Source organism: Salvelinus fontinalis, chromosome 2, assembly GCF_029448725.1.
Source record: "Salvelinus fontinalis isolate EN_2023a chromosome 2, ASM2944872v1, whole genome shotgun sequence".
NCBI lineage: Eukaryota > Metazoa > Chordata > Actinopteri > Salmoniformes > Salmonidae > Salvelinus > Salvelinus fontinalis.
In genome coordinates, this window is record NC_074666.1 from 48,186,381 (window position 1) to 48,199,164 (window position 12,784).

General features: G+C 41.3%; 1 protein-coding gene across 2 annotated transcripts in view; it reads right to left on the reverse strand.

The window, feature by feature from the left end:
• Positions 1-12,784, reverse strand: part of LOC129820062 (double C2-like domain-containing protein beta) — a 310,308-nt gene that overhangs the window by 265,912 nt on the left and 31,612 nt on the right. For both annotated transcript variants that reach the window (XM_055876894.1, XM_055876902.1), the window contains exon 6: positions 1,524-1,695. In XM_055876894.1, coding sequence (XP_055732869.1) covers positions 1,524-1,695 — 172 coding nt within the window. The remainder of the gene's footprint in view (positions 1-1,523; positions 1,696-12,784) is intronic.

Genomic DNA, 12,784 nt, shown 5'->3' on the forward strand with positions numbered 1-12,784 from the left:
AGTGTAACTCTGGTGTATAGGCTCATGATTACTGCTTACAATAGCTGTAGGGTAAACAGATGTATTCGGTGCAATTAGGGGTACATAAATTAAATTACTTACATTGTGTTTGCCAATGCCCCCAAGATCATGTACATTTATGACGACTCATTGTCACAATGGTAGGGATTAACTGATCTGGTCTTGGATCATTTACCAGTTTCAACGCAGCCTGGAGTCCAGGAGCCAAGATGATTTGGATGGACTCCTTCATTCCTGTAGAGTATCTTCTGTTTCTAGAAGGTGTCAAGGTTATCAATAAAAGTGACTCCAGCAGAGCTACAGTAGTCTTTTAGCCAGATGTGTAATGCCAGCAGTCTGCTGAATCTTTCACACCCGCGGCCCAACGATGGTACTGGACCTGAAATTATTGGCTGTTTTTTGCAGTCTTTTAATGCTAAAATCAGTTCTTTAAAGTCCATTGTTAATGTTCCGAGCTAGCCCTCCTGATGTCGATGGACCCCACATGGACTACGACAGTGTCAGCTCCCGGCATCTGTCGTAGAACAGTCAGAAGCAGCCTTGTTATGTCCTGTACTCGTGCTCCATGGTAGCACAGGGTTTTTGCTTTGGGAACCGAGATGTTTCTCACCATAGAGCTGCCTATGATGACAGCTGGTGATGTTGAATGGTCCTGTCTCTCAGGCAGTCTCACAGTCTGGTGAGGCTGGGAGCTCCGAGGATCTGAACCCGAGGGAGAAGTCACCGGAGAGGGAGACAGAGCCGTGGACAAAGGCGCCGGAACCTCTGGATCCAGGGTGGCAAAGCTGTTTCTGGTCTGTGTTAGTTCCGGGCTCAACATCTCCATTGAGACGCCCGATGCCAGAGGACAGGACAAGTTTGTTTCGGCATTCGACAGCGTTCAACAACAACAAACATACGTCACGCTCTGATAACGTCAGTGTTTTATTAGAGCTGTTATTAGAGCTGTTCTTGCCATAATATGGACTTGGTCTTTTACCAAATAGGGCTATATTCTGTATACCACCCCTACCTTGTCACAACACAACTGATTGGCTCAAACGCATTAAGAAGGAAAGAAATTCCACAAATTAAACTTTTAACAAGGCACATCTGTTAATTGAAATGCATTCCAGGTGACTACTTCTTGAAGCTGGTTGAAAGAATTCCAAGAGTGTGCAAAGCTGTCATCATGGCAAAGGATGGCTACTTTGAAGAATCTCAAATATAAAATATATTTGGATTTGTTTAACACCTTTTTTGTTTATACATGATTCCATGTGTTATTTCATTGTTTTGATGTCTTCACTATTATTCTACAATGTAGAAAAAAGTACAAATTAAAAAAAAACTTGAATGAGCAAACTTTTGACTGGTACTGTATATAAAGAACTGATGGTTATATTCAGTTCTGTGCATGTCTCAGAATCTGCAATGACACCAAATTCACCCATAGATTTTAAACTATTCCAAATAAGGACATAAGGCTTTAATACAGTGGACATGGGGAGTGAATGACTGACCTTTGCTGTATGCCCATGTGTAGGTCTGACTGACTGTGGAAGTCTTGGCCATCTTCTGCCCTCCTCTCTGGGCCCCTTGCAGTCCTAGAGCAGCCCCACTCTGCCCCTCCTTCCCTGGGCGCACGTAATTGGGCAGGGCCTTGTAGAACCAGGCTCCAGAGCGCTTCCACACCTGGAAAACACATACAGAAGGGCTGGGATCCATTTTGAGGACAAATATGTGCGTTCATAAAGGTCAAGTAGTACTTCTTCCGTTTTAATACATTTTCTCCAGTTTCCTGGATACCGAACATGGCCCTAGTTTACAAAGAGCGAGGCTCAACCTCACATCAGACAAACATTGAAAATGTGCAATTTGCATATATTAGACTAAAGAAATGACAGCGGCACAGAAGTCAAGAATTTTATAAGCGAGCAGCTCTTGCTTTTCCACGAATACCCAAGAGGAAAATAACTATAATTTCAAAGACTCAGATTGGTCTTATAGCAATGTCTAAACTCCCAGAGGCCACAACCGTCATGTCTGGAGATGCACTGACAAACAGTCTCCCCACTGGGCAGAGATGTCAGTTCAACGTCTAGTTTTGCTGTACATTTGGTTGAGTTGTAAACTAACATGAATTCAATGTCAAATCAACAAAAGATTTCACCATTTCATTGGATTTAGGAAAAATACAAAAATCTTTAAGGTTGATCATTTTTTGCAAATCCAGTCAGTTTTCCATGTTGATTCAACTTCATCATATTGAATTATTTGTTGTTGAAACGACGTGGAAACAAAGTTGATTCAACCAGTTTTTGCCAAGTGGGTCCTGACATTAACATGCTAACAGACTGGTGGTGGGCACTGTGCTCACCACCTTTCAGTGCTGTGGGCACCACCACTGTGCCACTAATGGACAGCAGGCACTAAAATGTCAGGGCCGATAGCAGCTGCTCCAGAGTTTGCAAATGCCACCTCCCAGCCATACCTTGGCCGCACTCGTAGCCGGCAACAACCACAGAACCCGCCCTTTTATCAAATGGCCGCAGCCACTTTCCTTATCTCTGCCGGCCAACTGCATTATCACATTTGTGTGTCAGCAAGCAAGCTCCTCGAAACCTCTGAACATCAACAACAGGAGTTTGGCATCCCAAAAATGTTCCTCCTCTGGATTCCACAGTTTTCCGTGTGAGTCTGTCACATACACTGAGTATACAAAACATGACATCGATTGACCAGGTGAATCCAGGTGAAAGCTATGATCCCATATTGATGTCACTTGTTAAATCCACTTCAAAATCAGTGTAGATGACGGGGAGCAGACAGGTTAAAGAAGTATTTTTAAACCTTGAGACAAGGATTGTGTATGTGTGCCATTCAGAGGGTCAATAGGCAAGACAACAGCTTTAAGTGCCTTTGAACAGGGAATGGTAGTAGGTGTCAGGCGCACAGGTTTGTGTCTCGAGTGTATCGAGAATGGTCCACCACCCAAAGGACATCTAGCCATCTTGACAGAACTTTGGGAAGCACGCCCCAATGAGTCCACGCCCCCAACAAATTGCTGCTCTTCTGAGGGAAAAAGGGGGGTGCAACTCAATATTAGGAAGGTGTTCCTAATGTTTGATTTACTGAGTGTATTTCTCACTATTACATTTGAGGAATCCACTTTGCAGACATTCAGTGAGCCAGGAAAGTGCAAGAGAATGAGAAGTAGGATTGACTCGCTGGCATTTTCACAGGGTAGTAATGATAGTATAGTGCCTGGTTACAGCCTGTTTCTATAGAATTACTGCCCAAGAGCAGGGCTACAGGGGCCCAGCGGGAACACTCTTGAACGACTGAGGGTGCACTGTTCTGAATAGCTCAAATGTACAACTCAAGTAAACAGTACTGCATTGAAAAACAAATGCCTTCTTTTCTTATAACCTATAGTAATTTATAAAAATCCATACCTCCATGTTCTAATGTGGTAAATAACCACTTTAGGGCTTATTGGCATATGTAATTGGAAATATTGATTTCAGCCAGTTGGAAAGCAACCAGCTCAGCTGACACACCATTTTCACTGTAGATCACGGCAACTCTAACATCAGAGTGACAAAGCTGAGAAAATGTCAATTGTCTTTCTGTAACATTTTCTACTCATCTGTCAATGACATCCCTCGGGACTGACAGGTGAAATTAAATGAGAAAAACAAAGACACTGAACCATACACAATGGACTGACGGATAGGTTACATGAAACATTGGTGCCTTGGGCCAATAGAAAGTCACTGTATGGAAGCTAATGTATATACACAAAAGCGGTCCTATGAACATGCAAGAAAACAAAACCAATTGAAACATGTCACATGTAAATGCAAAAATCCCACAGGTGCATTATTTTCCTGTCTTTATGACAGACAAGACAGAGATTCATTGCATTGACCTCTTTACGTACAATTATTTATCATGGCCGGGGGAGGAAGCATGACACAAATGTAAAAGCTGCCAGGCGCCATTTCCCTCATTATTTAATCACAGTAGTAATTTCAAAGACTAAACTTTCAACTTTTATTCACCCCTTGCACAGGGTACAACAGGTGTAAAACAATAGTGAAATTATTACTTTATGTGCTCTTTCCCAACAATGCAGTGATAATAATAATTGTTAATAAAAGAAAAAAAAAAAAAGAAAAAAACACTGTGATGTGAATTAAAGAAACATGAGAATACAAGTACATACAGGCATTTTAGTAGTCATTACGGTGAAGGAAGAGCATGTCAACGCTGTTATTGATATGCCTAAGGGAGGGACAAGATGCTTTCAGAGGTAGGGCCCGAACACAGTGGCCTGTCTACTGGGGAATCTCAACTGTCACTTCAAGAACAACATGAAAGTGTAAACGGTGGTGCGGCAACTTTCTCCACATCAGGTCCGATAACATGGGCCTTCATTATTTCTGCTGCCATGTTGATGGGGCTTTAATCTAGTTTAACAAGCACAGGATATGTCCACCCTGCATTGCTGCTAATAGGGCTGTCCCAGACTAAAAATATATATTTTGGTCAAAAAGTATAGAATGTGTAGGTAGCTATGTGTTTTAATAAAATCAACTATATGTATGCTACTGAGCTTGACTGATGCTTTAAGCACACTGTGATTAAATAATTACACACAAATGACTCGAGGGAGCCAGAGATCAAGATAGCCTAACCAGAAGAAAAATAACCTGTTCCCATCCTTCTTCCTCCCGCTGCTGCTGGCCTTTGCAGATTCTGCTGTTATGCTCCTGCTGTTACGCTCCTAATAGGCTACACCAGAGGTCGGCAACCTTGTTCATTTGGAGTACCAGTTTTTCTTACTATTTCTACCGTGCCAGTTATGATTTTAATATGCACATATAGTGGAAAAGTTTCATTTAATTTATAATAATGTTAACATCTCAAAATCATTATCATGTGGTTAATCAAAATTATAAAAGTAACTTATATTGCTAACTATGTTAAATAGGCCTATTTTATAACGTTTCCACCAGATCAGAGCATGACATTTTCCCCCCTTTCACAAAATAGGCTACATTGAGGGACTATTGTCCTTCTCAAAGGATCTAGAAACAGACTTTGTTTCCTTGCTGTTTGAGGTGAAGAAAACATTTCTTTGAGAAGTTCCACAATGTTGGTGAGTTAAAATAATCAGAAATACTATTAGAACCCCAAATGGAAACATTTAAAGGCCTACAATTGCGCACAGGCCAAGTAACCTAGGCATACTTTTATCTATAATCTGGTGCGCGTCGTAACGCAACATTGACAGGAGCACTACAAACAAACGACAATGAATAAATTGACAACTCCTAAATCTAATTTAAAAAACTAAACTTGTTCCACACAAGTGTAGCCTGGGTTGTACGGTCCGCAAATAACGTGTCCACAATGATAATGGTAAAATACTGTAATAATAACATTGAATGCATTAACAGAAATGACCATAACCAAACAAAAAGTTGAATATGAGAAATTATGGGAATTAACGGTAAATGTACTACTAGTGATACTGGTGTGCCATCCCCACGGCCTCTGCAATGGATTAGCTCACTGAGACAGGTGTGAATCAGACAGGTCTCATGTGCAATAAAAAAAAAGAATTATATATATATACATTGTTAATGTTGTAAATGACTATTGTAGCTGGAAACGGCACAGTTGTTATGAAATATCTACATAGGTGTACAGAGGCCCATTATCAGCATCACTCCTGTGTTCCAATGACACGTTGTGTTAGGTAATCCAAGTTTATCATTTTAAAAGGCTAATTGATCATTCGAAAACCCTTTTGCAATTATGTTAGCACAGCTGAAAACTGCTGTCATGAGTAAAGAAGCAAAAAACTGTCCATCTTTAGACTAGTTGAGTATCTGGAGTATCAGCATTTGTGGGTTTGATTACAGGCTCAAAATGGCCAGAAACAAAGACCTTTCTTCTGAAACTCGTCAGTCTATGCTTGTTCTGAGAAATGAAGGCTTTTCCATGTGAGAAATTGCCAAGAAACTCTCGTACAACGCCATGTACAACTCCCTTCACAGAACAGTGCAAACTAACCAGAATAGAAAGAGTAGCGGGAGGACCCGGTGCACAACTGAGCAAGAGGAAAAGTACATTTGAGAAGTTTGAGAAACAGACACCTCACAAGTCGTCAAATTGGCAGCTTCATTAAATAGTACCCGCAAAACACCAGTATCAACATCAACAGTGAGGAGGCGACTTCGGGATGCTGGCCTTCTAGGCAGAGTTCTCTGGATCTTCCTTTCCTGTGGCGGTCTTCATGAGAGCCAGTTTCATCATAGCGCTTGATGGTTTTTGCAACTTCACTTAAAGAAACTTTAAAAGTTCTTGAAATTTTCCAGATTGACTGACCTTCATGTCTTAAAGTAATAATGGACTGTTCTTTCTCTATGCTTATTTGAGCTTTTCTTGCCATAATATCAAATCTATTTATAAAGCCCTTCTTACATCAGCTGATATTTCAAAGTGCTGTACAGAAACCCAGCCTAAAACCCCAAACAGCAAGCAATGCATGTGTAGAAGCAGGGTGGCTAGGAAAAACTCCCTAGAAAGGCCAGAACCTAGTAAGAAACATAGAGAGGAACCAGGCTCTGAGGGGTGGCCAGTCCTCTTCTGGCTGTGCCGGGTGGAGATTATAACAGAACATGGCCAAGACGTTCAAATGTTCATATATGACCAGCAGTGTCAAATAATAATAATCACAGTGGTTGTCGAGGGTGCAACAGATCAGCACCTAAGGGGTAAATGTCAGTTAGCTTTTCATAGCCGATCATTCAGAGTATCTCTACCACTCCTGCTGTCTCTAGAGAGTTGAAAACAGGTCTGGGACAGGTAGCACAGGTCAGGGTTCCATAGCCGCAGGCAGAACAGTTGATGATTCCATATGTGTTATTTCATAGTTTTGATGTCTTCACTATTACTCTACAATGTAGCAAATAGTAAAAATAAAGAAAAACCCTTGAATGAGTAGGTGTGTCCAAACTTTTGACTGGTACTGTATATATTTTAGACTGCTCGACAAAAAAAACATCTTGGTCAACCAACAGCCTATCGACCCAGTCAACTAAATGGGGTCAGCCATACTGTCTAAACACGTAGTCACCACGCTGTTAGCGTCCATGCTCCACCAAGAACCAAGGATTAGTGTCTGATGGGAGTCTGATAAAACCCCTATTGGATTGAGCACAGCTTCCTCTTGTTCTTGAAATGACTGTTTAGATACTGTTTGATGGGTTCCTCTGGGTGTGCATGCAGTGACACATCTACATTACTAAATAACATAGCCTACACAGCATAAATCACCCCTGGAGAACACAAACAAATGTAGAAGACATTGAGAATGAATGTTATTTTGTTTTGGGTACCGTTTCAACAGGAGGTTGATCACAAGAAGGCATGATGCAAGGAAGGTGGTAATTACAAGCAATACAGGGAATTTCCCAAATTAGTATTTGGCTATAATAAGCAGAAAAACTGTTTTGTTCAAATGTATAATCTAGCATCCTCCAACAAAAATATGCAAATCCTCTGTTATAAAGTTGAGGATTACAGAATGAAAGCAATTAGAGTCCAGAAATCAAACTTACTTTGCTTGACAAACAATCCTATTGCAATGTCATCAGCTCCTGCTTTTCAATTCAAGATAAACATCTTGGATGAGTCTCATGTCAGTGAGTTTGCCTCATCAATTCAACATGTAACACGCGCAAAGACACTATATGTCAATCAACTACACTGATGACTTGTTCTTGAGGTTTGAAGAATTGCTGTCTTTCACCATGCAGGAAACAAAGTGTATGCTTACGGAATGGCCACCTCTATGTGTTACAATACAAATTGCGTCATTAATTGCAGGCAGGTCTGACAAAAACAGAAAAATTATCCATACATAAGAGGCACATTAACTTATTTTACTCTTTCAAAAAAGCATCCACCTGTCCTAAAATAAGTAACAGCACTTTCATTAAACCCTTCAGACTACAACAGTTGCCAGTGAGCACCAATGAAAAAAAGAAATCGAGATAAGCTTATAAGTAGAATTATCATCAGGTAAACAAACAATTACCAATAAAATGTACTTCTTCTGCAGCCAATTACCAATTGTTCTTCAATGGTGCCACGCCTAGCCAAGCACTAATTTCCCTTTCACCATCGGACCGTTTCGAGACATGCCAAATAAAATGGAAATCGCAGTGAACAATTTCCTTTTGGGCGTTTTAATTAGTGGCTATCATAACATCGCTAATTTGCATGTTGAGAGGCAGTGTATCGCAAAATGAGTTCTGTGGGTGCGGCGTGTGGCCAGTCATACCGGTGACTGGATCGGGAGTTAGTCTCTGTGCTTTGGGAGGAGCAGTGAGCCAGAACTCTATTAGTGCCACCGGGATCCACTGTGTCACAGCAAAAAAGGGTCAACGAAGGGTGCTCACCGTTAACCGCTAATCCTCCGGCGATAATGGGGGGAAAGTGACGGGCCGGAACAGGGTACACAGCCACTGGGCCGGGGCCCAGGCTAAGGAGGAACTCTCAAGATCTCGCCCTGCGGAGAGTTGACATCACAATCCTATCCACTCCAATTCCCTAAATACGTTTTTAAGTCATTCCCCTAGTTGGGTGCATTGACCTCAGGAGCAAACCATACTTATTGTTGGTAACAGGTGTCACACAATCATTGACATTAGTCTACATTTATTCAGATTTACTTCAGTTTAATGGAAGCACTTTTACATTCACAGGAGAAGCTCTAGCTAATTAAAAAAAAAAACAAGAAAGAGTGACGACCATTATTAAGAGCACTATTCTGATGATAATTTCTATTGTAATGGGGACTCCAGGTACCTTCTTAGTGATTGATATCTGGGCCCCTAAGCCGTAAAATCAGCAATTGGTGCTTTCAGGCACTAAAGATGGTTCAAATGCATAGTCTATTCAACCCCCAGGGCAACTTTGATTTTATGTTTTGAGACAAGGCACGGAAGGATTAAACATTGAACAGATAATGAAGAGTACACAGTATACAGTGCCTTCGGAAAGTATTCAGACACCTTGGCTTTGTTTACATTTTGTTACCTTACAGATTTATAAAAAAAATACTCATTAATCTACACACAATACCCCATAATGATGAAGCAAAAACTGGATTTCAGAAATGTTTGCTAATTTATATAAAAAATAAAAATAAAAAAAATATCACATTTACATAGGTATTCAGACCCTTTTCTCAGCACTTCATTGAAGCGGCTTTGGCAGCAATTACAGCATTGAGTCTTCTTGGGTATGACGCTACAAGCTTGGCATACCTGTATTTTGGGAGTTTCTCCCATTCTTCTCTGCAGATCCTCTCAAGCTCTGTCAGGTTGGATGAGGAGCGTTGCAGCACAGCTATTTTCAGGTCTCTTCAGAGATGTTCGATAGAGATGTTCAAGTACGGAGACTTGTCCCGATGCCACTTTTCCATTGTCTTGGCTGTGTGCTTAGAGTTGTTGTCCTATTGGAAGGTGAACCTTCGCCTCAGTCTGAGGTTCTGAGTGCTCTGGAGCAGGTTTCATCAATGATCTCTGTACTTTGCTCCGTTCATCTTTCCCTCGATTCTGACTAGACTCCCAGTCACTGCCTCAGAAAAACATCCCCACAGCATGATGCTTCCACCACCATGCTTCACCGTAGGGATGGCGCCAGGTTTCCTCCAGACGTGATTTTTGGCAATCAGGCCAACAAGTTCAATCTTGTTGGCCTCCAAGCGGGCTGTTATGTGCCTTTTACTGAGGAGTGGCTTCCATCTGGCCACTCTACCATAAAGGCCTGATTGCTGGAGTGCTGCAGAGATGGTTGTCCTTCTTGAAGGTTCGTCCATCTCCACAGAGGAACTCTAGAGCTCTGTCAGAGTGACCATCAGGTTCTTGGTAACCTCCCTGACCAAGGCCCTTCTCCCCTTTTTGCTAGGTTTAGCCGGGCGGCCAGCTCTAGGCAGAGTCTTGGTAGTTCCGAGCTTCTTCCATTTACGAATGATGGAGACCACTGTGTTCTTGGGGACCTTCAATGCTGCAGAATTTTTTTCGTACCCTTCCCCAGATCTGTGCTCTCGGGAGAATTCCTTTGACCTCATGGCTTGGTTTTTGCTCTGACATGCACTGCCAGCTGTGGGACGTTACACGTGTGTGCCTTTCCAAATCATGTCCAATCAATTGAATTTACTACAGGTAGACTCCAATCAAGTTGTAGAAACATCAAGGAGGATCAATGGAAACAGTATGCACCCAAGCTCAATTTCGAGTCTCATAGCAAAGGTTTGAATACTTATGTAAATAAGGGATTTCTGTCAAAAAAAATATACAGAAATTAGCAAAAAAAAACTGCTTCATCATTATGGGGTATTGTGTGTAGATCGATGAGATTTTCTTTTAGATGTAATCCATTTTAGAATAAGGCTGTAACGTAACAAAATTTGGAAAAAGTGAATGAGTACTTTCTGAATACATTGTTTACTGTGGGTAGGCGTAGATGCGAATTTCATAACAATCTGATTCTATAAAAAACACATTTTACTCTTAAACTTAAGATACATTTTTAAACTTCATCAAGAGGAGCACAAGCCAAGGACCATAAAAATATATATTTTTAAACTGAGTGAATTCTTTACACAATCTTAATCTCCCCAAAAAGTTACTTTGCATGACGTCACACAATCCCAGTGTGCTTGGACTTCTTCCATCCCCAGGTTTGAGTCTGCTGTCTTTGGAGGCGAGGTGATCAGATGTGAGGATGGAGGTGGGCGGGTGAGTAGGGTGGCCCTGGAAGGGGATTAATACTTGGCGATAGGATCAGTGCTGGAAAAAACGTGATAAAACCAAGATGTCCTGGGAGAGAGGGCATTCGGTTGATCAGATAGAAGGTACTTTGTTAGCCCAGCTCGGCTTGTGGGTTCACATGTCCAAATGGAGGGATACACACACGAGCAGAGATCCTGAGATGTATCTGGAGACTTCACAGGCCTGAGATAAGAAGAGCTCAGACAGAGGCCAGTTAGCGACCGACCAGCTTCACAGACTGTCCTACAGGCACACTTTTCAGAAAGCTTCAGTCATCGTATCTGCCCAGAATTTCAAAACCACATTAATCATATGAGGCAAATAAAAAGCAGTTACATTAGAGGGAAAAATCCTTTTATCATCCACATCAACAAAAAAAAAAACATTAGATGTGAAATAATGTGTCATTTCTTCATTAATTAGCCAAACCTCCCACTACTAAAACACCATCATCTTGTATTATAATTTTAAAAATCATGTTCATGAATGTGCTTGGAGTGAATGAGAACTAACCCTCAGAGTAAGACACTGCTTGCTAGCCTAAGATCACTGCTTGCTAGCCTCTGGCCATGCTAGCACAGGACGTTGCGATAGCATCAGTCTAATTAGTCATATCTGGCCAGTGTTGGCGTTGTCTCCATTCTTCTCCTTTAATAAAAACATCACATGGGAGAAGCAGACAGAGAGAATGAGGCGCAGAGATGGTAAAAGCCTCCGGGAGGTGTCACAGTGGTCATTATACTGGTGTGCTAGCAACAGATAGCATCAGATGCTAGCAATGAGATGCTGTCCAGTTGCGCATCTCAATGTCATTCTCAGAGAGTGGTAATGTTGGTATTATGCTAGGTAACCAGGTAACACTGCTTACCCTGCCACTCAAACGTCTAGGGGGCATTGTTATGCACTCTGTGTGTTACATTTAGCTGCTTGTAGGGATAAATTAACATTATAATTTATCCTCAAATTCTTAACTGCTGTACAACTTCAATTAAACGCGGTCTCAAATACAGTTGAAGTCAGAAGTTTACATACACCTTAGCCAGGATGAACCAGACTTGTGGAGGTCTACCATTTTTTTGCTGAGGTCTTGGCTGATTTCTTTGGATTTTTCCATGATGTCAAGCAAAGTTTAAAGGTAGGTCTTGAAGGTAGGCCTTGACAGGTACACCTCCAATTGACTCAAATAGTGTCAATTAGCCTATCAGAAGCTTCTAAGCCCATGACAGCATTTTCTGGAATTTTCCAAACTGTTTAAAGGCACAGTCAACTTAGTGCATGTAAACTTCTGACCCACTGAAATTGTGATAGTGAATTATAAGTGGAATAATCTGTCTGTAAACAATTGTTGAAAAAATTACTTGTGTCATGCACAAAGTAGATGTCGTAACACACTTGCCAAAACTATAGTTTGTCAACAATAAATTTGTAGAGTGGTTGAAAAACGAGTTTTAATGACTCCAACCTAAGTGTATGTAAACTTCCGACTTCAACTGTACATATATAAACAAATTCGTTTTAATTTCAAGTTAACCTGTTGGGGATGGGGGCGCTGTTTAGACTATTTATGCTAATTTGGCTAATTTTTTAAACGGCTTCCCACAAAATCCTTGATCGTACAATATGCATATTATTATTATTATTGGATAGAAAACAGTCTATAGTTTCTATAGGAGTTGAAATTTTGTCTCTAAGTGGAACAGAGCCCATTCTACAGCAATTTCCCTGACATGGAGTCAGATTTGAGAAATGTTGGCCACTCTTCTGAAGGCAGTTAAAAGGGCACTGTCGTTGCTATGACTATACGGACACTTCTTACGTCTTCCCCTGGATGCCTTTACGTGATGACGATTCCAACGGGGTCGATTGCGCGTTCACAGGCCCTACAAATGAAAAAACCCTGAAGCTAGTCATTCTTTGGGAGCTGC